This window comes from Oryctolagus cuniculus, chromosome 17 (assembly GCF_051225735.1).
Source record: "Oryctolagus cuniculus isolate XC-2025 breed Fujian yellow rabbit chromosome 17, ASM5122573v1, whole genome shotgun sequence".
NCBI classification, from domain to species: domain Eukaryota; kingdom Metazoa; phylum Chordata; class Mammalia; order Lagomorpha; family Leporidae; genus Oryctolagus; species Oryctolagus cuniculus.
In genome coordinates, this window is record NC_142883.1 from 5,825,860 (window position 1) to 5,851,197 (window position 25,338).

General features: G+C 62.9%; 1 protein-coding gene and 2 long non-coding RNA genes across 6 annotated transcripts in view; 2 read left to right on the forward strand and 1 right to left on the reverse strand.

Moving 5' to 3' along the window:
- On the forward strand, nucleotides 1-6,833 carry LOC149121084 (uncharacterized). The gene is made up of 3 exons (XR_016223988.1): nucleotides 1-135; nucleotides 2,182-2,335; nucleotides 6,708-6,833. It is a non-coding gene; the product is annotated as an uncharacterized LOC149121084 (long non-coding RNA).
- On the reverse strand, nucleotides 5,429-21,964 carry GPRC5C (G protein-coupled receptor class C group 5 member C). 4 transcript variants are annotated; one of them, XM_017339273.4, is made up of 4 exons: nucleotides 21,423-21,964; nucleotides 9,925-11,004; nucleotides 7,731-7,825; nucleotides 5,429-5,978 (listed from the first exon to the last, which is right to left on the reverse strand). In XM_017339273.4, the coding sequence occupies exons 2-4, from the start codon at nucleotides 10,970-10,972 to the stop codon at nucleotides 5,796-5,798; spliced, it is 1,326 nt and encodes a 441-aa protein (XP_017194762.3). In that variant the 5' UTR covers nucleotides 10,973-11,004; nucleotides 21,423-21,964; the 3' UTR covers nucleotides 5,429-5,795. The 4 variants fall into 4 exon arrangements, with proteins under 4 accessions (XP_017194762.3, XP_051696546.3, XP_089173834.1 ...); XM_051840586.3 differs by lacking the exon at nucleotides 21,423-21,964 and adding an exon at nucleotides 15,902-16,899; XM_089317708.1 differs by lacking the exon at nucleotides 21,423-21,964 and adding an exon at nucleotides 16,303-16,535.
- The window catches only part of LOC149121085 (uncharacterized), a 23,753-nt gene continuing 14,083 nt past the window's right edge, over nucleotides 15,669-25,338 (forward strand). Inside the window, exon 1 of the long non-coding RNA XR_016223987.1 lies at nucleotides 15,669-15,843. This is a non-coding gene — a long non-coding RNA (uncharacterized LOC149121085). The remainder of the gene's footprint in view (nucleotides 15,844-25,338) is intronic.

Here is a 25,338-nt window from a genome sequence, read left to right on the forward strand (position 1 = left end):
ACTGGCAGCTGGAGAGAGAAGCCGGCAGCTCTCTGGTGGTGGCCAAAGGTCACAGTCCCTAGGTTGGGACAACCAGCATGGGGCAGCGGGTGGACCTCAGGTGATGCCCCCAGGGGACATCTGTCACAGCTCCAGGTAAGGCCCGCTGGTGCTGCTGGCCTCTGGTGGGGGCAGGCCAGGGACGCTGCTCAGCACCCTCGGTGCACGGTGCACAGTGCACGGGCGGCTGCACCGAAGGGACTGCTTGGCCCTAGACCAGGGTCGGGGCAGGGGTCCCCGCGCACCCTGGCCCGGTCCACCACCCCACGCAGGATCCCTCCTCGTGGGAACAGGAACCTGCTTCCCTCGCCCCCCACTTCGCTCTGTGCTTAGAAGGCGGTCGGTCCTGGGTCCGGATGGGACAACCGCAGCCGGCTAGGCAACGTGGCCGGGCCCCCTCCAGGGCGCGAGCGCAAACCGCCGGCGCCGGATCGGGTTGCAGAGGGCGGGGGCTTGGGGCGGGGCGGAAGGCGGCCGTGGATTGGCTGGGGCGGGGCAGGCGTGGCCTCTCTGGGGAGTGACGTTGCCGCGCCCGCGGCTCCGGCCCCACCCCCCACCGCCCACCCCCACCCCGCTCCAGGTGCTTCGCGGGCCGTGGGGTGTCCGCAGGTGGGTCCCGCGCCCTGTGCCCACCCCGGCAGGGCAAGGCCACCGCTGGAACGCTCCGTAGTAAAACTGTGATGTCGCTTTTGTGCGAATCCGTTCTGGGCAGATCAACGCGGAGAGGGCGCCTGGGGTGGGGGGTGGGGGTGCGGCGCGAGCAGCCGTGTGAGGTCGGGGCCACCGCGGGCCAGGACTCAGCGCCTCTTTCCTGATGGGGAGGCGACCCTGGGCCCGCCCAGTTCTGCCCCAGACACTGAGCGGAGGCCGCTGGGGCCCGCGGGCAGCACAACCCATGCACACTGCAGGGGGGACCCCAACCCCAGGGCGTAAGGGACGGGAGGCATAGGGGTCCATTTTAGAGGTAAAGAACCAGAGGGAGGGTTAAGGGAGCTGCTAAGAGCCAGGATCTCGGCCTGTGGGCACCTGATCCCGAGTCCTGTCCCCACCCTGCCTCCCGCTGTGAGGGGCAGCTGGGTCTCTGGTCCCATGCCCTTCGCTGAGGGTGCCGTGACCCCCTCGCTCGACCCCACCCAGAGGCACCTGCCACCCTGGCCTCTGACCTTCGCAGCAAGCGCTTTTCAAGGAGGCTGAGGTCAGAGCCACACCCTGAGCCCAGGAGGACGAGGGAGGTCAGAGCACTCCCGGGCGGGCGGGCGGGCGGGTGTGGATGCTAAATAATTCATACGGCTGCTGAGAGCAGGGGCTGCAGCTTCCTGGAGGCCCCAGAGTGGAGACAGCAGACAGGAAGCAACGCCTGGCCCCCGGCACCTGCGGCTGACCTTGGGGTGTCCCCCTGGAGGGGCTGACAGACCCTTCCCCGCCGCAGCAACACTGTAGGCGGAGCGCGTCACGCTGCCTGGCCCTTGCCTGGCCCGGGAGCTCTGAGAGCCGCACTAGTGCACCGGCGCTGGCTGTGCCCTTGGCAGGCCCCGCCCTGGAGCAGTCAATCATGCCAAGCCCCAGGATGGCTTTCTGTGACCTGCATCACCCACCCAGCCCCTCCCCCACCCCACCTCTCCCGCATTTTGTGTGGGGTCCCCGGTCTCTGGGTTCGGCTGGCTGACAGCTTAGGGTTTGCTGGAGGCTTGGTTTATCTTAGAGCAAGAACAAGCTCAACCAGAATCAAACAGCCTTCGCTGGCGTAGAAGGAAAAGAGTTTGTGTTCAACAAACCCAGGAAGACACAGCGGGGAGCTCCCACAATCGGGATCGGTGGTCCCACGCGGAGCAGGCAGGATGGAGCCCGACTTCTCCGAGCGGTGAGGTTTGATGGTGGGCGTGAAGTTTACCCAGCACAGTCTGACGAGGAGGGATCTGTGGTGGGTTCAGGCCATTCCAGGCTGTGTGGGACACAGCTCAGCCACCTGCAGAGACTGTCCCATCTCCCCCGAAAAGCACTGGCGTCTCCTCCCAGCCCAGGACTGGGGGAGCAGGGCCCCGTGCGCTCCTGAGTCCAGGCAGGCGCACCCCTCCTCACCCTCGCCCACAGACCCCCAGGAGGCTCAGGCAGTACACACTCACTGCTGTCTGGCACCGCCAGGGACCCTCCGAGACGCTCGCCTAGGAAAGCAAGGCTGCATCTTTATTTACTGAAGGGGTCTGAGGGCCACGAACCCAGATCAAGAGAAGAGATTCACGGAGCTCACCCTCCCACTGGTCAGAGGAACGTACAACCTCAACTTGTACTCGGACAGGTAAGTGGCGAGGCGAACAGGCGGGGGAGGAGGGATGGTGGTGTTAAGAGGTGCTCACGCCTGGGGGGTCACAGCAAGAGGTGCTCACGCTTGGGGGATTCACACCTGGGGGATTCACACCTGGGGGAGTCACACCTGGAGGTGCTCACACCTGGGGGAGTTACACCTGGAGGTGCTCACACCTGGAGGACTCACATCTGGGGGGGTCACAGCTGGGGGAGTCACACCTGGGTAAGTCTTCCTCTGCGGCGACTGATCATCCAATGTATTTTCTTTTTTTAAAAAAAGGCTTATGTGTGTATTTGAAAGGCTGAGTGACAGGGAGAGGGAAAGAGAGCTTCCATCTGCTGTTCACATGGTCAAAGGCAGCAACAGCTGCAGCTGGGCCAGGGTGAAGCCAGGAACCAGGAGCTCCACCCGTGTCTCCCACGTGGGCGGCAGGAACCCAAGTACTTGGGTCATTGTTGCGTTACAGGGAGCTGGACTGGAAGCACGAGGTAGCCAGGACTGGCACCAGGCACTCTGATAGGAGATGCGGGTATCCCAGGCCGTGGCTTAACCTGCTGCACTACAACACCCATCTCTGTTCACCTAACTTAACTCTGAAAAATGCTCCCAGGACAAAGGCACTGGCAGCTGGGGCCGGAAGGGTGGCTTTGGAGAGCTGTGGGACCGTCTACAGAGTGTCTCCCCAGAGAACCACTCTTGGGCTCACCCTGCACCTTGGCACCCACGGGTGACGCTGGGCTGAGGACTGGGCTCCAGGGAGCACCTGGGGAGGAAGTGGCCTTGGCTAAGTCAGCTCCGCCTGGTCCCCAAGCACAGGACACAGGACGCTGCCACATGTCCCACCCAGGAGTCAGCATCCGGGTGTCTCTGTCCTTGCTGCCGGCATCCCGCGGGTCCCCAGAAAGCCCCCCTCTTGCCAGGGTGGCTGTCGGGACCCCCTGGGGTATGTGCTAAGGCTGAGGACACCAATGTCCACTGGTGACACGAGCAGCACTCGCCTGGGTGGCCCGAGAGAACCTGCCACCCAGGGTGAGGTAGAAAACACCGCACCCCTCAGGACAGGGCATTCACTCTCAGCACTTGACCCTGAAGGTGGGGACGGCTGGGTCAGGGTCGCAGTGAGAAGGGCGCACAGCCGGGGCCCCCAGGCCCTGCAGAGACGCAACATCTGTCCAGGTGGAGCCTGGCCTCAGCTCACTGGCCTCCTGCAGCCCAGGAGGCAGCCCTGGGACAAGGGCGGAGCCGCCTTCTGCCGTGGTTTGGCAAAAATGACCCTGAGATCCACCAAGGCACAGAGCGGGCCAGGCCAGTGCCGACAGCAGGGTGGTCAGGCCGGGAAGGCCCAGCGTCAGTCAGGACGGGCACAGAAGGCCTGTGGTTCACCTGGGGCGCCACGTGTGGGGCCAGGGGCACAGCGATGGGGAGACAGGTGGGAGGCTGCAGACCGGTTCTTGCAGCCACAGTCACCGGGGGACATGTACCGGAGCCCCAGTCATGTCTCAGGCCTCCCCACATCCCTGCCCAGTCCACTGCTTCTGGTGATAACCTCCAGTCCCTCCCAGCTCCAATGCCAAGGGCAGGAAGGTGCTAAGCCGCGCCCAGCCCGGGAAGAGAAGAGTGAGGACGTAGGAAGGTGCCATGGCGTTACCATCTCGTTTTATTTTGCGGGGACTGAGCCTAAAGTAACAAAAAAAAAAAAAAAAAAAAAAAAAAAAAAAAAAACAGGCGTCAAAGGGGAGCGGACGACAGGAGGCCCATGAAAGGCCCATGAAAGGTCCTTCCTAAGCAAAGCCCGTCCCCAGGGGCCTGGGGCCATCTGAACATAGAAGGAGAAGTTTGCAAGTCTTATTCTTCCTTCCGGCAACTTTTCTCTCCCTCTCAACCAAAACATTCTTTTCCCTCCATGAAAATAGCTCCGACTGCCTGGGAAGAAACGTTCCCAAGCCCAGGAGGGGCAGACTCCCTGGGGCTGTGCCCTGGGGTCAGGATTCGGCTGTCTCGTCCACACAGCCTAGGACACTGGAGCCTGCCGGCTCTCCCAGGGCTGGCCAAGGAGAAAGTCTCTGGGTCAGGCCACGCTGTTTACCTGTACGAGGGGGCGGGACCACGGCGCCGAGCCCCGATCCGACCCTGCAATGGTCTGATGCTGGGATTGAGTCTGCAAAGGGGCGGGAACACCAGGCCTGTCCCCGTCCCAGGGCGGCTGTGGCCATTAAAGGGAGCGGAGGTGCAAAGGGTTTTGTTGATGGTCAAGTACTGAGCGTGCGGACAGGTCCATGACTGTTTGGGAAGAAGCCGGGACCTGTCTGGCCTCTCCACCTGGGGCAGCGAGCCCTGGTCCTCTCTGCACCATCCGTCCCCACAGCCCTGGGGAGGCCACAGGACCCCCCCGCAAAGTGTCTTCTTTCCGTTCCCCCACGAGGAGGTGCCCTTCCACACACCTGCCTGCACCAGGGCCGCCTCCCTCTTCTGTCCCCATCCCAGGAGGCCCCAGGGGAAAGCTGCCTGCATCAGACGAGCTGGGACACAGGACAGCATCCCAGACGCACAGGAGCCCAGGAGTTCTTTCCCAGTGCACTCAACGCAGGCAGAGGGTCCGCTCCAGCCCCCTCCTCAGTCTGCGGCTCTGCTACTGAACACAGAAGGAAAACTCAACAATAACTTTCTTTGCGAGCTGGGTCTGGAGAGAGGAGAGAAGAGTCACCCAGAGGCGGGTGCTGTGGCGCAGCGGGTTCAGCCTCTGCCTGTGATGCCGGCATCCCATACGGTTGCTGGTTCAAGTCCCGGCTGCTCCACTTCCGATCCAGCTCCCTGCTAATGCGCCTGGGAAAGCAGCGGGAGACGGCCCAAGCGTCTGGGCCCCTGCATCCACGTGGGAGTCTTGGATGAAGCTCCTACTCCTGGCTTCAGCCTGGCTGGCTCTGGCTGTTGCAGCCATCTGGGGAGTGAACCAGCGGATGGAAGATTCTCTCTCTCTCTCTCTCTCTCTAACTCTGCCTTTCAAATAAATAAAGAAGTCTTAAAAAAAAAAAAAGAGGGCCACAGAATCTCCGTGCCCAGGTCAGAAACCACGATCGCACAGCATGAGTTTATAAAGCAGAGACTTTTATTAGGCAGCCTTGTTCCTCACAGAGGAGCAAGCCCGGCCCGGAGCGCCTGGCGGCCACCCCACCCCCCCCAAAACACTACTTGGCTGGAGCAGGACCGCCGTGGGGGACCCTGGCATGAAGCTGGGGCTGGCTCCCCGACTCCACAAACACTGAGGAGTGGGTGGGGCCGCCCAGGACACCCACCCAGACGTTGGCATACGGGTAACCTCACGCTCAGACGAGAGCTGCCAAGGGCCAGCCAGCAAAGGAGAATGAGCCACAGGGCACGGGTTCCAGGAGGGGCCCTCGCCCGGGCTGGGTCCTGAGGGCCCGGCTCCTCCGCTCCTCCCGGCTGCGCCGCCTCAGTCCCACACATAGGGGTTTCTAAAGACCTGTGAGCTCTTGCCATCTTGGGGCGGTGTGGCCACCCGGTGGCCCTGGGCAGCCGCGCACATGTCCTCGGCCCGCAGGGTTGAGTTGGCACTGCCCACCACCTGGCTGTTGGCCGTGGCCCGCGGGAGGATGACGTCGTAAGCTCCCTCAGCCTACAAGGAAGAACAGGCGGTGTCACAGCAAGGGGCCAGGGGGGCCGGTTCCGCCAGCCAGGATGCGTGCACTTAGCTTCCTGCAGAGCGAGCCTGCCAGCTCCCATATCGCGTCCCCTCCGCCCCCTCCACCCCGGCAGCCAGACCCGGGCTGGGAATGCAGCCGCTGACCCCAAGCCCCTGACCTCACCCTGCCCCTGGGCATGGCTTCCAGGCACCTCCGAGGTCACCTCCAGCCCCTCCGGCCTCCGATTCCTCAAGGAACTCTTAGGTTCCCAAGGAGGGTGGGCCGCTCTGGGCTGCCACCACCTGTCTGCTGCAGCCCCCAGGCTGCCTTCCTCCAAGACCCTCACCCACAATGCCCAGCGCACCCTTGTGGGGCTCTGAGAGTGCCCAGCCTTTCTGTCTGTGGGTCTGTGGCCGGTCTGACCTGAAGCCCGAAAACCCCATTGCTGTAGCGGGAGCCTGCAGCTGGGGCTGTTAGAAGAGGGTGCCGAGGCCTCCGTCCCAGCTCCCACCCTGGAGGGAAGGTGGAGTCCCGGGCCCACCTGCCTTGTCCCCATGGAAAGGGGTCCCAGGAACATCTAAGGGGTCTCAAACCTGGTCACCTGGTCTGTCTGTCATGCACCCCCACCCCTGGGAGCTGGGACCCACCCAGTGTGGTAAATGGGGGTGATATCTGTTTAACAAGCGGGCGGGAGTGGGAGCTCTGATTTGCACTGTTTGCAGATCTGCCTGGGGCAGTCACTCCCGTCCAAGGTGATGTCAATGCAACACCGCTGCTGGCAACCTGGCAACAGCTGGCTCCGGCCCACTTCCCGCCTCACCCAGCCTACGCTGGTAGCCAGTTCCCAGGTGACCTAATGCGGGGGGTTCGGGCACCGCGTTCTGAGAATTAGAAGAAAGCAGCCTAGCTGGCCAGGTGGCCCTCGAGGGACAGCCTGTGGCTGCCACTGCCCCTCCCACCCAAGTCCCCGGCTGCCCGCTGAGGGGCTGGGCAGGCAGCCTCACTCAGGCTCCTTTGGGAGCTCCTGTGCCCCTCACAGCCCCGCCCTGGCCACAGGTTCAGGCTCAGGGAGACGGAAGGCACAGGCCGGAGTTGCAGACACCCTGGCCGTCCTGCCCCAGGCTGGGGGGGGGGGGCGTGGTGAGAACACCACCCACTGACTTCTCTGCTTCCTGTTCCCAGCATCCTGCCAACGCAGGCCACTGACCTCTCCCACAGGCTGCCAGCCCAGGAGGAACCTAACCCACCGCCTTCCTGTTCCCGCCCCCTCCCTGGCTAATAGAGCGTCTGGCTTCCAGACCCCAGGGGAGGTGCAAGGTCGCGGGCAGGGGGAGGGGAAGGGGGGAAGGGGGGGCGCTGCCGGACGGCTGAGTTTAAGACACAAAAGCTACCCAGCCCTGCTACCGCTGGCCCCTGTCCCTCTCGAGACCCTTCCCTGTCACTCCCCAAGCTCTTAGCCGGCGGCTCTCACCAGCCCAGTGAGAGCTGGCGCTGCACTGGACAGCATCTTGCCCGGTCTGGGTGTGACACCAGTGACACGGGACAGGTGCCAGCGCCATGGAGTGGAAGACATTGGATATATCAGTCCCCCGAAAAGGGCTAAGAACTGGGGCTCCGGCTGCCCCGGCTGACCACCTCCATGTCGACCCTGAGCTGGCCACCTGGCCCTCTCATGTCCACCTGCTGAGGCTGGGCGCTGTGGCCCCCGGCAGGGTCGCGGCGATGCGGGGAACGAACTCACTCACCGGGCCCTTGTGCATCAGGGTCATCTCAGTGGGCTGGTAGACGCTGGTCAGCAGCTGCCCGTTGTAGCCGCTGTACGGGGACACTGGTCTCTTAGCTGCAAAGGGCAAACAGGCGCCATCTGAGGATGCCCAGGTTCTCGGCCCCACCCCCACCCCCACCCTAAGCAAAGCTCTCCTGGGGCAGGGGAGCGGGGCCTGGTGTATCATCTACCCCATGAATGACCGGGGTGAGGCTGCGGCCGCGAGGGCCCCTCCCCACCGCCCGGCTTCCTTGCAGCGTGGGACCCCCGCCAAGCCTCCCTCCTCCGGAACAGCTCTGAGAAAACGCTGGGTCAGCAACCTTCACATCCCCATCCGCCCTCCAGGACCAGAGGACAGAGGCCAAGAGGGGCACACGGGCCTTCCGCCCGCCTTCCAAGATGGCCAGCCTCCAGCTCCGGCCTCTACCGCTCCGGGCCGGCCGCCAGGCGCCAGGGTAAATACAGCTGAGCCCCTCCCTCCCCCTCCCCAGCCCAAGACTCCTCAGTGTGCTAGCAGGGCTGAGCTGGGTGCGGGTTCCCCCAGAGCCAGCCCGGGAGACTGAACGCCGCTGGCTGGGCCCCCGGGCTGGGGGTGCGGGGGAGGGCGAGCTTCCAGAAGCGTCTGCAGCTCCAGGAATAGTTCCCCCCAGGCCTGCCTGCGGGCCGCTGGCTTCCTGGGCCTGGGAGCCACCGCGCACGCCTGTCTCCCGCAGGGCTCCCTAAATGCTGGCCTCATGCTACTGATCTTTCCATTTAGAAAAATAAGGGGGGGGGGGGGAGTAAAAACTCACAGCCCCAGAAATGTTTGCTGGGGGTGGAGAAAGGCCGGGAAGTGTCTGGCCGGGACAGACAGGCACAAGGGGAGGAGCAGAGGCAGGGGCGGTGGGCGGGGGTCGCCAAGCCCCCTCCCTCCTGTGGCTTCATCATTGCCGCCCACCCCGTGCACACTCAGTGGCACCTGCGGGGGGGGGGGGGGGCGTGCTCAGCCCAGGTGGGCAGGTCAAGATCAAGTGCCCTGAAGGACATGGTCTCAGTTTGCAGAGAGGCAGGGATTTCTCTTTCCGGAGCTCCCACGCCTCTGCCTTTCCAGCAGATAAACAGGCAGAAAAGGAAGTCCTAAGCCCCTGAGCCATCATTAAAAAAAAGAAAAAACGAGTTATTTTATCTGAAAGTCAGTGATGCAGAGAGAAAAGGGGAGAGATCTTCATCCGCTGGTTCTCTCCCCTCACGGTCGCCACGGCCTGGGCTGGGCATGGAGCTTCCTCCAGGTCTCAAATGTGCGTGGCAGGGGCCCAAGCACGTGGGCCATCTGCTGCTGCTTTTCTCAGACCATTGGCAGGGAGCTGAATCGGAAGTGGAGCAGCCGGGACTTGAACCGGTGCCCCCATGGGATGCTGACAATGCAGGTGGTAGCTTTGCCCTCTATGCCACAGCGCCGGCCCCCAGTCCCCAGCCATTTTAGTCAGCACAGGGTGTCTGGGGTTGAGGGGAGGCCTTCGAGTTCATGCCAGCTTTTGGAAGAGGCTGCAGCTGGGAAAGGTGTGGACTGCATGCAACAGGGGCTTAGCACAGGGGCTGGGCACACAGCAGGCGCCCAGCAGATGCTCGTGGTCCTCCAGTCAACCACGGGCTGCTGAGGCACAGCACTCGCGGAAAAGACCTTGTTTTAAAGGACATGAAGATAACCAGGGATTCACACATAATAGAGAACAAGTTCAGGGCCGGCGCTGTGGCACAGCAGGTAAAGCCGCCACCTATGACACCAGCATCCCACATGTGGGCATCAGTTCGAATCCCAGTTGCTCCACTTCCAATCCAGCTCTCTGCCAATGGCCTGGGAAAAGCAGCACACGATGGCCCCAGTGTTTAGGTTCCCGCACCCACGTGGGAGACCTGGAAGAAGCTCCTGGCTCCTGGCCTCAGCCTGACCCAGCCCTGGCTGTTGCTGGCATTTAGGAAGTGAACCAGCAGCAGGTGGAAGATCTCTCTGTCTCTGTCCTCTCTCTGTCACTCTGCGTTTCAAGTAAACAGATAAAAGTTGTTCTTAGAAGTAGAATCGAGGGGCTTTAAGGCCAAAAACTGTAGATAACCTAGAGAATCTTCGCTTTCGCCCTGGGGGCCAATTACCCTGGTACGGCAAAATCACGCAGGCTGCAGGCAGGGGGCGCACGCACCTGAGGCTGGCTCGTCCATGGAGAAAGCCTTGTTCTCCACAAACATGCTCTGGCCGGTCTGCTCCTTGAGGATGGTCTCGTAGCCCACGCCCCGGGTCGGGTACATGTCCCCCTGGTAGCTTTGCTCGGGGCTGGCCTTGGTCACCTGGGAGACCTCGGGGATGACATAGAAGAGAACAAAGGCCCAGGCGTTGGCGGCGAGGGCGATGGCCAGCGTGGGGTCGTCCCAGGTGGGGCTACTGTGCTGCTCGTTGCCGTAGGTGTACATGACGATCCACACCACCCAGATGGCAATGGACGTGGCCGTGGTGAGCAGCACGAAGACCCCGTGCTTGCGCCAGCGCTTGAAGCGGCCGCACAGGGCAGGCCAGGTGCCCACGAAGGCGCCCAGGAGCAGCAGCATGACGTAGATGAGCGCCATGACGAAGTCCATGTTGGCAATGGCGCAGGGGGAGGCCACTGCCCAGCTTGAACTGCCATTGGCCGCGGCACCAACCTCGCCGCCCCCTCGCACCAGGGTGATGACCAACCACTCCGTGTTGATAATGACCTCCACCAGGGTCAGCAGCAGAGCCACCACGAAGATCACCCAGCCCCGCGGCCCGTGGTTCTTCCGGGCCAGGAAGTTGAGGGCAAAGACGTGGGCCACCAGGCAGGAGAAGCAGATGGCAAACAGGACGCCGAAGAGGAAGCGCCGGGACGTACAGGTGGAGAAGTCGGGCTTCACCACGCAGGCGAACACAAGGCAGAAGAGGCCCAGGGTGCCCAGGAGGAAGAAGACCTGGGTGCCTAGCAGGCTGCGCTTCTTGGTGTCCTGCACGAAGGGCAGGCTGGCCACGAGGATGATGGTGAGCACGAACGTGGTGACGACCCCCGCCCCGGCCACCGCCTCCAGGACGATGCCCCAAGCCCCAGAGCGGTCGCACAGGTTGTAGTAGAGGGGATTGAGGTCTGGGCTACAGCCAGGAGGGGCGTTCTGGGCCCGGGCTCCCGGGAGTAGGAGGAGAGGCAGTCCCAGGCACATCAGCAGGGCTCTGTGCGCCGCCATCCTGGCTCCCGGGCCAGGCTCCAGCTGGGACCCTGGAGAGAGAGAGAGAGAGAGGGGGTGAGCAAAATCAGTCCTCCAAGGCCAGACTCCAACATGCACAGAGTTGCTTCCTGCTTGACCTGGGCAGACAATGCGAGTGGATATGAGCTTCAGAATCCTTTTTTTTTTTTTTTTTTTTTTTTTTTTTGACAGGCAGAGTGGACAGTGAGAGAGAGAGACAGATGTTGGTTCACCCCCCAATGGCCGCTGCGGCCGGTGCACTGCAGCCAGCATATCGCGCTGATCCGATGGCAGGAGCCAGGTGCTTCTCCTGGTCTCCCATGGGGTGCAGGGCCCAAGCACCTGGGCCATCCTCCACTGCACTCCCGGGCCACAGCAGAGAGCTGGCCTGGAAGAGGGGCAACCGGGATAGAATCTGGCACCCCGACCGGGACTAGAACCCGGTGTGCCGGCACCGCAAGGCGGAGGATTAGCCTAGTGAGCCGCGGTGCCGGCCCAGAATCCTTCTTAACACAGAGCTTCCAAAGGCATGCCCGTGGACCACAGAGGCCAGTGAAATGGAACCCATCTGTCATCCCCATTCCTCACCATGGAAAAGGACGCTCCTGGGGGTCAGATGTGGGTTCCCTCCCCTCCACCACCGTAACCCAGGTTCTACCATTCCCCAGGCTCCAGCAACTAGGGGAGAGGTGGAGGTACAGCCTTTGTCTGGCTCAGGTGCTCAAGGCAAGGATAAAATAAACTCATCCTTCAGCCAGGGAGCTAATGACTTCATGCAACAATTCTCCTATGAGACATTAACATTTTAAAAGCCAAGAACCAGGCAAGGGCAAGGCAAAACCCCAAGGAATTCATCTGTAATGGAAGACTTCAAGCCGCCGTAGGCAGAAGGCAAGAGAGGCATCTTTTATTAACACCGGGAAGGTAACTTCTCACTCCCGCCACTCACAGAAGTTCTGCCAATATGCACCCAACCCCGGCTCGCAACGCCAATCGGATTCTCCCCGTGTGGGACCGGAGGAGGGACAGGCGGAGGGAGGTTACAGACCAACTGCGTGAGTTTTCCCATCGAAAACGTACTCAGCACAGAAATGTTAATGCCTTGAGAAGAAAGGTGTAAAGTGCCACATTATGAAACGCAAATACTCCAAAGGTAAGTCACCCACATGTTCAAATGACAAGTGGTCATCCTGCCTCTTCCAGTCCGGTCTCCGAAAACAGCACCCAAGCTTTCCCAGGCTGACAGCGGCCACTGGTGGCTGGCGAGGGAACAGCACCAACCAGCTCCCCATCCTCCCACCACCTCTCAGCCTCCCCTTTGGAGGTGAGAGCTGGGAGGGGCTTGTTACTGGCCCTGGCTCACCTCCTTGCTGTTTCCCGATCTGGCTACGAACGTCCAACAGGCAAACAAACACCCCAAGTTTCGGTGGACAGAGACAGTCTCCCCGCAATTGCGAAGTGGAAGCCAGCTGAGCCACCAGGGGGATTGAAACTCCTCAAATTAACTGAAGCTGACATGAGAAAGATGGATTTACTCATTTTCACCTCCTCAAACACCACCCACCGGTAACTCTTAAAACTGAGCTGGGTGTGTGAACTGACTGTCCTTCATTCCCAATGCAAAGTTACCGGGGAGGTAATGTGTTACTCCCGCCACTTACTCCCGACATCTCGGTGGAGACAGCAGCTGCTGTTCTCCGAGCTGGGGAACACACAGGACCAAACACAGCGGCGACTTGGTGGGATTTGGAAGCACATGAGAGATGAGTTATACAAAGGAGAAAACAGACGCTCAACGCCACACAAGAGAGTTCGCCTCTAGGAGGGAGACAGGTGCGGCAGGCAGGCAGAAGAGGAAGGGACAGAAGCCAAAGACCTTCCAGGGGCATCTTATTGAAGATGTAAGAGAGAGGCGCCTCGTCCCAGTCCCAGACACCGCCACAAGCCAGGCACACGAAGCCGCTAAGGCTGAGGGACGTCAGGTAGGGGACGGGACCAAGCAGAAGAGGGGAAGGAAAGGCAGGAGCCAGGACCTAGGTCAAAGCCCCAAGCTGAGCCCACGGTCAGGGCCAAAGACAGCAGCCACTCCCCCAGGCACGAGCTGAGTGTGGCTGGCAGGGGGCAGCTTAGAGTCACACAGACCAGGTGTGCAGTGCGGAGCCCCCGAAAGGCTGCTGTTAGCCCTGGGGGTGGGGGGTGTGGCCAGGGTTTCGCTCTAAGAGGTCAGTCCGGCAAGAGCAGCACCAGGCAGGTGATGGTTCTGTTGGGCACACCTTCATCCCAGCTGGCAGATCGAGGCCGTAGGGGCAGGTCCCAAAGAGGCACCCTTCCCCAAACCCAAATCTAAGGACTGGGTGGGTGGGGATTGGGCTGAAGCACACACGGCAAGTTCCAATGTGGTAACAGGCGCGCCTAGACAAAACACCCGGCCAGGTCCCGTTTGGTGCAGGCGCCCCTTGTTGCTCCCTCTTGCCCTAGAAATCTGGGGACTTGGGCACGCACCTCCGGCCCCAGAACCTCACAGCACCCCCCCTTCCTCTTGACTTCCTGTCAACAATTTCCTCCTTGGCCTTACCTGCAAGTCGCACCCCCCATGGGGAGTGCCGAGGACTGCCCTCGCCTCCATCCAGTGGCACGCTGCTGCCCGGCTGCCCCGAAGCTTGCCGACCTCCCATGCAATGACCGCTCCCACCCTGGGAGGTCTCGCCTCTCTCTGGTCCTCAAAAAAAGGGGCACCGGGCCTGGCCTCGCCATCTCCTCTGCCTAGGACGGGGGTCCTTGGGGACCAGCCAGAATGGAGGAACAGGAAGCTCAGAACAGCTCAAATGCAGTCCTTGGAGAAGCGGGCTGAAGGCGGACCCAGCTCTGCCCACCGGCTCTTCTCTGAGGCCCCAGGAGCACCTCCTGCCTCCTGTGGGTCCCTAGACCCCACCCTTAGATGGGGCCTCCTGGGCCTCCGACACCTGAATCCTGTGTCCGGGTCTCTCCCATGGGGAGCGGGGACTGGTGACCACAGCACCCCAGCAACACCTGGCCTCGGGCCCAGCGGGCACTGGACAGTCGTCCTTGGAACGGACCCGACACCCGCCTCCCTCCCAGCCACTCTCGAGGGTCCTGTATTAAAAGTAGTGTGGGAGGCGAGGTGGGAGGGGGCCCTCCCTCTTCTGCCCTGTGAGTCTCCAGACCCCAAAGCCAAAGCCCAGCTTCAGACGATTTCCTGGACAGATGGGCCCTTCTGCTGTATGCACCGCTGGGCTTGGCCCCTCAGCCCTCAGCTCTGGTCTCAGGCAGCCCAGACCAGTGCCAGAAGCCCCTTCCTCTTTCTCCAGGGGGAGCCCAGAGGTGGGCTCAGAGGCCCAGCCGGCCATGACCGGCTCCCCCCAGCTCCAGGGGAGACACAGAGCTTTCCAGCCAACCCCCCCACCATCCTCACCAAGCCCTAAAACGCCCCCCTGGTGGGGAACTGGGGACCTCCCTGGGAAAAGCTCCCTGGACTCCACCCCAGGGCTCCCAGGGAGCCACAGCCGGAGGCAGGTGGGGGCAGGGACCTCTGTGGTTCGACCTCCCTCCCCAGTGCCATTGGAGCAGCCCAGGCAGGAGGATGGATGACCCCCACCCCGCAGCCTCCCGACTCCACTGTGTCTACCCCTTCATCAGGTCCCACCGTCCCACCCTCTGTCCAGGCACTCTGGGGCTTAACACATCCAATAAAAAGGGGCGGGGGTGTGTGTGCCTGGGCCTGGATGGAGCCCCTCAGTGGCCAAGTGGGAGGGGGCTTCTGGAATCTCAGCCCAGACCCCACACCAGGCGTGGGCAGTGGGGATGCAAACGCATACACTATTCTGAGACTCCCAGGGTAAGTTCTGGAATGTCACTCCCAACACCCACCTCCCCCCCACACAACGGAAGGCACAGGGCAGGGGTGGGGGCCCCAGGGGCCAAACCCTGGGGGAAAGCGCAGGCCGGGGGTCGGGGGTGGGGGGGGCACTCTGGCAGGCAGGAAAAGCCGAGGGTGGGGTGTGGGGGCGGGGCGGGGTCTGGAGGCCGGCGGTCAGGAGCGCGGGCTCTGAGGGTCCGGAATTCCAAACTTCCCGCAGACAGATTCCTGGCCCTCCCTCCAGGCTCCCGCCCGAGCCACTGCCGTCTACACCCGCGCTTCCCTGGTCGTCCGAACAGAAGGCGCAGGGGAGCCGGTTACTCTCTCCTGTTCCCTCCGGCCGCAAAAGCCCGCCCTCCCGGCGCCCAGCAGTGGGCAGCCGGGAGGACGGCGGCCACGGGGGGATTAGGGGCGCCCCTGGGGACCCCCGATGGTGGGGTCCTCCCCCGCCCTCTGCCGGGCGGCAGCTCCAGGCTTTCTCTATCCCCAGTCCCCGGCCCGCTCGGGTTTGGAAACTTTGGGCACCCAGCGGAGTTGGCAGGGCGTGCCCTGTCCCCCGGCCCAGGCCCTGGCCCTGGCCCTGGCCCCGGCCCCCTCCCCGCCTGCCCGACCCGATTCTTCCGGGCGCCCAGGGAGGGCGGAGCGGAGTCGACAGTCCTTACCTGGGACGCGCCGCAGGCCCGGCTCCAGCGCGGCGTTTGGGGCCAACTCCAGCCCCAGGCGGGGCACGGGCGGCGGTGGGAGGGGCTCGGCGCGGGGCGCGGGGCCAGGCCCAGCCCTGGCTTGGGGTGGCGGGGCCCGGGCGGGGGCGCGGAGCCTGCCTCTCCCCGGGGCCCCGGTTGCGCTGGCCACGCGCGCTCGCACTCCCGCTCGCTCTCCGGCCGACCTCTCCCCGCGCACAGCGCCTTTCCCCTCGGCGAGGGTGGGCCGGCGCCTGCATCACCGTGACATCACCTCCATTCTCGGCGCTTATCGGGCGCCCGCAGCGCTCCAGGTACGTGCGATCCTTTCGCCCGGGAACAAAGCCCGCCCGGCCCGCCCCCTCGACTCACCTCCAGGCTGGGCCGAGTGCACTTGGCGGCCGGGAAGGGCTGATCGGAGTTTCTGGCGGAGCTGGCCAGTGGGTTGTTGCTGTTTACCGCCACGCCCCCGAACGCGGGCGCGCGCTCACTCGCGCGCACTCACTTTCTGCACCCGTCTCGCTCCGCGGGAAGCGGGCCGGGGGGCAGCCCAGCTTGCGCGCGCCCCGACAGGCACGCAGGCCACCCGGGCTCGTCTCTGCGTGGCGGGCACCCGGCCTCGCACACCTCAGGGCTGGCCGGCCCGGGCACGGCTCGCAGCTCTGGGCTGGATCTCAGCACACACTTGGACACAAAGTCCGTCTTTGTCACGCCTCCCGCGCCCCCTCCCTTCCCCAAGGCGCACACGTGGACACACCGCACACTCAGTCCACCTTTTGCACGCGCGCTCCTTCCGGCCGAGCCCAGCACCACCGCGGGCCGCGGGTAGACCTTGCTCCGGGCTTCCTGCGGCCGCCCTAGACCCGGCCCCAACTCCGAGCGCGCTCCCCTCCCCGCGTCCCGGTTCCCTGTTCCGGCTTGTCCTAATTAGTCTTCACGGTCTTGCTCCCCGAGGTGCGGTGTCTGGCTCGGCCCCCGCGGTCTCCGAGCTCCGGGACACGCTGGCCCCGACTCGGAGGGACCTGCCCAGGAGTTCTTGTTCCCTTGCGCCCCACCCCCACTCCGCGCCTGAGCCGGATCGGCGGGGCTGCCCCACTCTCCGCTCCGGCCCCCTGGAATCTGCAGGAACCGGCACGCTAATCCCTGCTGGGACCCCTCCGGCCCAGTAAACAAGCCGATTTTCCTGCCGCCTTCCCCCGGGGGCCGCGAGCTGTGCCGGGAGCTCGGAGCCCGGGGTGGGGCCCAGTTAGCTTGTGCTCGGGGCCCGCAGGGACCCAGGTGCCCAGGGAAGGGAGAGGTTGTTGGGCCTGGCGGTGGCCCCCGGGGACGCGGGGAGGGCGGGTGCCGGGTCTCTGGCGGCCGAGTTGCCTGGGGGCTCGCCAGCAGCGCGCGGCCTGAGCCAGCCGGTGGCGGGGCTGGAGGCCGGGCGTGTTTGCTCAACCTGGGGCGGCCGCAGGGGGAGGGGGGCCGCCGGTCACGGACTAGTGGGCGGCCAGGTGGGGGCGAGCGGGGGAGAGGGGAGGGCACCTCCCGGGCTGTTTGTTTTCCAGCCTCGGTCTATGACAACCAGCAGTGTAGACTCTGAATCACCCACAGTGGCCCGCGCGATAAACCTCAGGCCGGTTCCTCCCCCAGCTGACTCCAGGGGGGAATGTTTCCTTAACAGCGGGGGGGGGGGGGGGCTGGCAGTGGGGCCCTGACCTTCTAGAACCCGGCATCCCTTCTTAAGTTCGCAAAGGAAAAGCTGCTGACCGCGGCGGAGCTGTGCCTCACTCCTCAGCTCCCTCCCTAAGTCCACGCCCCCCCCCCCCCCGGGGGCTGGGGGACCCCCCACTGCGGGGGGGCCAAACCTTGAATGGTGCCCACACTGGAAAGGAAGCCGCCAGACCTCAGTGAGACCAAGAGGTCACTGTGCAGGCTGGGAGGGGTGACTCTTGGCTGGGGAGAAGAGCTGGAAGGTGCAGGGGGAGTCAGAACAGGAACTGTGCATCCGAGGGGACTCCCTCCCCCTCCCCAGCTCCTCCAAAAGGCAGCTCCTCTCTGCACCCCGCTCCTGTCTCCCTGCCCGGCCACCTGTGGGGAGCCCCTCGCAGAGGGTCCTTGGGCACCAGGTGGCCGAGCCGCGCCCTCTGCCCCCCTGCACAGTAAAAGCAGTGCTCGCTCCCGGTTCCCCAGGCTCACCCTGGAACCGGATCTGACTTCAAAGGACACAGCAAGTCCCTCCAGGCACATGACCTGGGTCTCTGAGTGTCCTCTCCCAGGCCGGGGCTGTGCAGGATGGGGGAGGGAGGGGCGCTGAGGCACAAAGCGTACCCCCACCCCCAGCCCCTGCGGGTCAGCCCCCAGTGGGCTGGGCTGGTGGGAAGTCATGAGGAGGGGGGTGCCATGGCTTTTCTAGAATCCAACCACAGGGCCACCCGTGCTCCTGCAAGCCCCTCGCCCTGATTTAATAACCAGGAGGCACAGGACCCAGAAACTAGCACTTGGAGAAGGGTCCCACCAAGCCCTGCCTGCCCGCCGTCCGGAGATCTTGGATTTGCTGGATTCTGGAGAACATCCGGGTCTCCCCCTCACTGGGTGGTGCTGGGGTTCCCACCGCAGGTGAAGCGACCTGCCTGCCCTGAGGAGCTTCCTCCTTGGGGCTGAGGTTCTGACAAGGCCAAGGTGAGAGCAGCTGTGCCCCCTGCCAGCTGGGTGACCTGCCAAGTCGCTCATCCCTCTGAGCTCCACTTCCTGTCTGTACAACAGCACCCGAATGACGCGCTCTAGGAGGTCTGGCACTCAGGCCGGCAGTGGTCGGCCCCTCCTTCCCGGGCGACTGTCCACCCCCTCTTCCCTGATAGAGGTCCGGCAGGTGTCCACCCAAAGTCCTGGTTCCAGGCATTTCCTCTGACTTCTTTCAACCCTGTTAGGAAAGGATGGGGGCAGCCACGCCAGGCATCCCCTGTGCACTTCCTTCTACCTTGGACAGTCTGTCTCCCCCGTCCCACACTGCTTTTATTTCCGAATTTGTATTTATTCCTTAAAGTCCTGTGTGTTTGAAAAGAGATTCCGACAGAGAGCCCTTCCATCTGCTGGTTCATTCCCCAAATGTGTGCAATGGCGGGGGCTGGGCCAGACCAAAGCCGGGAGCTGGGGGCTCCATCCGGTCTCCCGCGTGGGTGCCACGGCCTCCTCCCAGGGTCTCCCGCGTGGGTGGCATGGCCTCCTCCCAGGGTACACGTTACCTGGAGGCTGGACTCAGAAGCACAGCTGGGCCGGGCGGCTAACGCAGCAGCCCACACTGCTGGCGTCCCAAGTGCTGTGCCAAGCCCCCAGCCCCCACCAGATATTTTTTTAAAAATCTTCCCTGCTTCACATCTCAGCTTAGGGGCTGCGCTTCCTCCAGGAAGCCGTACTCGCCTTTCCCTGAAGGAGCCCCTGCTGACCATGCTGCTTCCCCACAGCCCGTGGGCCTTGTTTGTATAACATTTACCCTGATGTGTCGTAATTAGCCTTCTAAATAGCCCGGCTGGCAATGAGACTGGGCCCTCACTCGGCTTGCGGCACGTGGTAGATGTTTGCAGTGGATGCTTGTGGAACACACCACACACACACAGCCTTGCACACAGCACCACACTTGCCTCCTCCACACCCCCGCCGCACCCACGCCATGCCGTGCCAGGAGGCAGGAAGCCCCCGTGCCTGCTGGAGTCCACCTGCCCTGGACCAGGGAGGGCGTCCTGCGACCACTTGGGAACTGGGAACGGAGAAGCACCCACCAGGGAGTCCTCATGCTGCCGGAGGGCCTCCCCAAGCTGAAGTCCTGGATGGCAATTTTTCCTCAGGCAGTGTCTCTCCCAGGAGCCACCTCTTCCTCCAGGCAGTGGGACGCCTGCTTGCCTTTCTTAGGGGTTCCCTACCCGTGGTCTTGCAGCCAGGCCTCAGCAGAGCGAGAGCAAGGCTGCACTGAGTGAGTGTGAGGCTCCTGGCTCCCTGATACGTAGGGGTGCGGCCCCCTCCCTCCCGGGCCTGAGCAAGGCTGTGTTTGGCCTCTCCTTGCTGCCCTTCTTACAAGCTCATAGGACCTCCTGTTGGAACAGCAGGGCCCGCCTGGTCTTTGCGGACAACTCAGATACCACAGGGGCCCCTTAAGGAGCAGGAAGCCAGGCTCCAGGGAGCAGGCGAGTGAAACGCTCATTCACCACGACCGGCTGCCCACGGCTGAGCCTTCTGGAAATGTACCCGGAAGCAGGCCTTGGCCGCCGCCTGCAGGAATGTCACCTGATGCTGAACCCTCGAACAGCAGCTGCGGAATCGGTTTCTCCCTTGTCCCTCTCCCTGTCCGCGGTGGCTCGCTCGCCAGCTCCCTGGGAATGATTTTCTGAGCGGCCCAGATCCGGATGCCCTCTGTCCTCGGACTGAGCCAAGGCTAAAGACCAGGCCTCCAAGCCAAGGTCCAGGGAGACAGGCCACTCAGCCCCCACCCCCTCCACCACCAGAAAGGAATCGCTGCCAGTCCAGGAGCATTGCAGGGCCGGTGCACCATGGGCCGGGCCCCCAGAGTGGGCGCTCCTGCCTGCGGTCTTGCCCGTAGCCACCCTGTAGCCCCCTGCCCGACGTGGGCCGTTCACTGACCTCGCCCCGCCACTCGGCTCAGAACACCTTACCAGCGCCCACAGCTGACTCCCCCACCTGCCAATCAAGGCCTCTCAGCGACCTGTACCCACCTGGGCTCAGCCCATCTCCCTCCTCCTCCTCACAGGAAGCCATCACCCCGGCGAGCCTGGCCCCCACTTCCTTTCCTGTGGCTTCACTCACACTCTACCACCATCCAGGCTGCACCCTCTGAGGCCCTGGGCTCCTCCCCACGCCTTCGGGCCGACATTTGCTAACCTTATGCTGTATCTTGCCTCCCTCCTCCCATGGATTCTAAACTCCCTGCCATTTCATCTCCATCCCCGCAGCCCCTGGCATCACGCTGTGTACATCCCCAGAGCGGCATCAAATATCGGTGGGTTGATTGGCCTGGACCAGAGAGGGGCTGTCAGCCTAAGGCCGACTGGAGGTTCAGGGACTGGGTTCGGCCCTGCTGCCGACAGGAGCCGAGGGCATAGGGCCCCTGGCTCCCTCGGACTCCCAGAGTCTTGGGTGGAGAAGGTGAGAGAGCTGCGGGCCGAGGTGACTTTACAGTGCTCGAGGCTGTGAAATGGGTTTACCTCTGCCCAGCACCCAACCATCCCAGAGCGTCCTGTACAGGTGTTTGATGCTCACAACCCCGGAAACCTCCACAGAGTGGAGGTGGTCGTCTCCATTTTACAGATTGAAAAACTGAGGTTCCCGGAGGCTGAGTGGTCAGCCGTGGGTTGGAACCACTTGTCCGGAGCGCACCGAAGCACTTGTCCACCCCTGGCGTGGCTCGGCCACGCTGCGTGTGGCTGCTCAGCTACCTGTTTCATTCCCCACTGGGGGAAAGGTGTGTCCTTGAACCCTCTGCATTTCCCTGGCCGTCCCGCCCCTGTAGGACCTCAGCCAATACAGGAGGGGACAGACAGACCAAGGATCTGCGCGGGCCCGGAGGGGACACAGGGCAGAGCTGCTGTCGTCCCAGCAACCGGCTCGGCTGCCCGCCCTGCTCCCCACAAACCTCCAAGACCGCTGCGTGGGTCAGCGCCCAGCCTGTCATAGCGCCCTTTGTCCTTCTTCCTTCCCCCGTCCCTGGTCTGCTGGCGACCACCAGGTCCCGAGGGCACCCTGCAGGGCCGTTCCGCCCTCCACCAGCCAACACCGACACGGTACCCTCCGCGGAGCCACCAGTCGCTGCCCCTACCCCGTTGCTGGTGAGACCACCCCCGGACTCAACTCAGCAGGGACCCCCAGGCGGTGTGGGAGGGCCAGACGCAGCCACACTCACCGGAGATGGCACCTCGGGCAGGGCAGGGCAGGCAGGCCCAGCCAGCTGGCTTCTGGGCGTGTCCAGTCCCAGCTGTTCCCAGGGCTGGTGGGGCTTGACTGTCTCTTTCGCCGCCCGTGGCGGAAGCCCAGCTGCGGTGGGGCCTGAGGCTGCCGGGAACTGAGCTGCGCTATTCTGGGAGCGAGATGGGGCTCCGGGAGCCGGCAGCAGCTGCAGCCTCAGCCCCTCTGGTTTGCACGCCGTTCTCCTCGCCGCTGATGAGAAGGCCAAGTTCAGTCGTCTCGCAGAGCTCAGAACCGCCGAGAGCGCATTTGAGGGTCTTAAGAGCAGTTGTGGTCGCGCTAAAGTGGAACGTGGGCAGAACGTGGTCGGAGCTCCGGCCCTGCGCGGCGGTCCTCGTTCCTGCTGTCAGTCACAGCCCACAGCCGTCTTCCTTCTGCACTGGTCTCGGCCCCACCCCAGCTCAGGGCCTCCCTGCGAGGTGCAATCGTGGGTCTCCTCCCGCACCTGTTGCTCCGTCTCTGCTTTTCAAAATTGAGACTGGGTGACCTGCCGTGCAAGCAGTGGAAGTCTGAAGGTTGGGGCTGGCGTTTTGGTGCTGCTGCCTGCGAAGCCAGCATCCCATACAGGCGCCAGTTCGAGTCCCAGTTGCTCCGCTTCTGACCCGGCTCCCTGCTAATGCGCCTGGGAAAGCAGCAGATGACCTGAGTGCTTGGGCCCCTGCTGCCCCCATGGGAGACACAGTTGGAGCTCGTGGCTCCTGACTTAGGCCTGATCCAGCCCCAGCCTTTGTAACTATTTGGGGAGTGAACCAGCAGGTGGAGGATAGAGGATCTCTCTCTCTCTCTCTTTAATCAAAGTATGAAGGTTGAGTTTGGGAGACAAAAGATCAGAGTTGCAGTCCAACCCCGTGTACAGTGAAGCTAAGCCCAGTGATTAACCTGGCCTGGGATGGCCCCACAGAGCACCAGAGACGTCGGGGCTGACTTTGTCCTCATCTGGAGGCCAGGGTGGGGCAGGAGCCACAGGCTGATGGACAGACAGCTGACGCCCGGCATTATGACCACGTGTCCTGGGACCAAGGCGTTCGAGGAGTGGGAGGGGCAGCGGAGAACGAGGGGGCATGGCTTCTCCTGTCTGCAAATGGGGTAGGAATCGGTGTAGGCAGCGCGATGCAGCAGGCTAAGCCGCCGCTTGGGACTTCCGCGTTCCACGCTGGAGTGCCCGGTTTAAGGCCCAGCTACGCCGCTCCCGATCCAGCTTCCTGCTAATGCACCCTGGGAAGCGGCAGGTGAAGGACTTGGTCCCTGCCGCCCGCGTGGGAGACCTGGATGCAGTCCCTGGCTCCTGGCTCCTGATGAACCAGCTGTTGTGGGCATTTGGGGAGTGAACCGCCGAGTGGAAGATCTCTCGTTCTCTCCCTCTCTCTGCCTTTCAAATAAATAGAAATAAATAAACTATTTGAAAAGGGGTCATAATCCCTGCCTCGAGTGACTCATTGTTGTGCGCATTATACGAAACCCCAGATCTGAGAGCCCCCCTCACCTCCGTGCCTGGAGCTGCGTCTCGTCTGGGCTTCTCTGCCATAGGTTCCATGGTGTGGGGGAGGGGGAGGGGGAGGGAGGGAGCTGGTTCTTAGGTTTTCTCGGACACGGCCCGCTGCTTCAGCATTGCTAGAGTCCAGTCTCTACACAAGGAGGCCGGGGGATCTGTCCGACACCCCCACTCCCCGCCAGGTGCCGGGCAATGCACACGGACCTTGAGAACCAGTGAGACCAAGTCCACGGGCAGTATTGAAGCCGGGAGACTTGGGCAAAACCCAAACCACAGGTGCCCCTCTGCAGAGTTCTGGATCTTCACGGTCAGGCTGGCCAAGTCCCGGAGAAGGATGGACACAGAGGGAGAGTGGGGGCGCGGTGGGGGAACACCGAGGGTGGTCCAGAAAGCCAAGCCTTATATATCTTGCTCCCCGCGTCCCTTGCTTGCGCCTGCCTCCATGGGCAGGGTGGGGAAAGCACAGGAAGTCACTATTAGACTGCTCTCTTCCTTTCCCTTGTCCTCGTGCCCACTTCCTAGATTTCCCAGCCCCATCTGAGGTCAGGCTCGGGGTTCAAAGCTCAGCTCAGGGGAGCTTAGTCCTACCACAGGTTTCTGAGCCCACCCGAACCGGTAGATCAGAATCTATAGTTCAACAAGTGCTGCAGGTGGTGACAGGTGTAACAAGGTTTGAGAGCTGCTGACCTACAAATGCACGCTACACACCCACAACAACTCCCGGGGGAGGGAGGGAGTTAGCGGACGAGCAGAGCTCAGTGACGGGTAGGGCGTGGTAGGAGGGGAGTGTGATGAGACAGGCACTCCTGGGAACAAGGGTGGGATTTTTTTTTTTTTTTTTGACAGGCAGAGTGGACAGTGAGAGAGAGAGAGACAGAGAGAAAGGTCTTCCATTTGCCGTTGGTTCACCCTCCAATGGCCGGCGCGCTGCGGCCAGAGCACCGCGCTGATCTGAAGGCAGGAGCCAGGTGCTTCTCCTGGTCTCCCATGGGGTGCAGGGCCCAAGCACTTGGGCCATCCTCCACTGCACTCCTGGACCACAGCAGAGCTGGCCTGGAAGAGGGGCAACCAGGATAGAATCCGGCGCCCTGACCGGGACTAGAACCTGGTGTGCCAGCGCTACTAGGTGGAGGATTAGCCTAGTGAGCCGCGGTGCCGGCCCTGTTTTTGTTTTTTGAAGATTTATTTCGGTAAAACAGAGATTTTTCTTTAGCTCAGCTATTCCCCAAATGGCTGGGACAGAGCCAGGAGCCAGGAGCCTCCTCCGGGTCCCCCACGTGGGTGCAGGAGCCCAAGCACTTGGGCCATCCTCTGCTGCTTTCCCAGGCACATAAGCAAGGAGCTAGATGAGAAGTGGAACAGCTGGGACCCAAACCAGCGCTCGTATGGGGTGCTGGCGTCACAGGCGGTGGCTTAGCCCGCTATGCCACAACACCAGTTCCCCCACTAAATATTTTCCCTCGGAGTCTGGTCCTGCCCCGTCCCACACAAGCTCCGCTCTGCAAGTCAGCTTTGGCAGCCTCAGGGCCTTGGGTGCTGCCATGAGGCATTTTAGGTAAAGGTGACTGTTTAGGAAAAACCACACCCAGTGACTTTCCGTGATGTGTCTCAAAGCGCCACACCTGGCCGGTGCTGAGGCACCGCACACCTGGGGGCTCTTTGCATTCAATTTTCCTAGGTGACTTGCTCTTTCCGGGGTGAGTTTCACCTGCCACTGCCTTCTCTGTTCCTGCATTTTGCCCGGCAGGCTGTTTCCTGGTGAAAAACCCCAGGCCTAGAAGGGAGCGGGGAGGGGGCGTTCGAGGGGAACCTGGGCCTCTGCTTCTCCAAGGTCATTTGGATCGGCTTAATCTAAAGCGGCCAGTCCCGGCAGCCCTTTCACCTAATGCCGGATTGCGTTTCAAAACAGTTGTCCCGGCCCCCCCTAACCAGGCCTGCAAACAGCCGCGCGTTTGGCTCCGTCCCTGCCCTGGGCCCTGCTCTGGCAAAGAAACGGGATCCGGGAAAGCCCCTCTCGGAGGGTGCCCAGCCTGCTGTCCGCCTGCTCTTGGTCACCTTTCTAACACCCCTCCTGCCGCGGGTAAGGGGCTCTCTTCCCAGGCCCAGAGCCGCTGTCTGACCCCACCGGCCATAGCGTGCACAGCCGGGCCCTGCCATGATGATGGCATGCTCCAACTTCCCCCTACCCCCAACCCCGTTCTGCCTCCCCATTCAGTTGGACCAGGAGCGCTGTCCAGGGAGGCCAGGAACCCAGGTTCTGGGCTCAGCCTGTCTCTCTTGACACATCTAATAGCAATCTAATCTAATAGCTGTGGGAACCGACAGAAGTTACATATTAACTCCTGCTTCCTCCCAACAACCA

What these genes read in the sequence shown, in the direction of transcription:
- GPRC5C (XM_017339273.4), bottom strand. Translation starts at nt 10,972, where the DNA reads ATGGCGGCGCACAGAGCCCTGCTGATGTGCCTGGGACTGCCTCTCCTC. An exon ending in CATGGACGAGCCAGCCTCAG is followed by an intron (nt 7,826 to 9,924) that starts GTGCGTGCGCCC and finishes TGCCCTTTGCAG; the next exon opens with CTAAGAGACCAGTGTCCCCG. An exon ending in CCCTGATGCACAAGGGCCCG is followed by an intron (nt 5,979 to 7,730) that starts GTGAGTGAGTTC and finishes TCTTCCTTGTAG; the next exon opens with GCTGAGGGAGCTTACGACGT.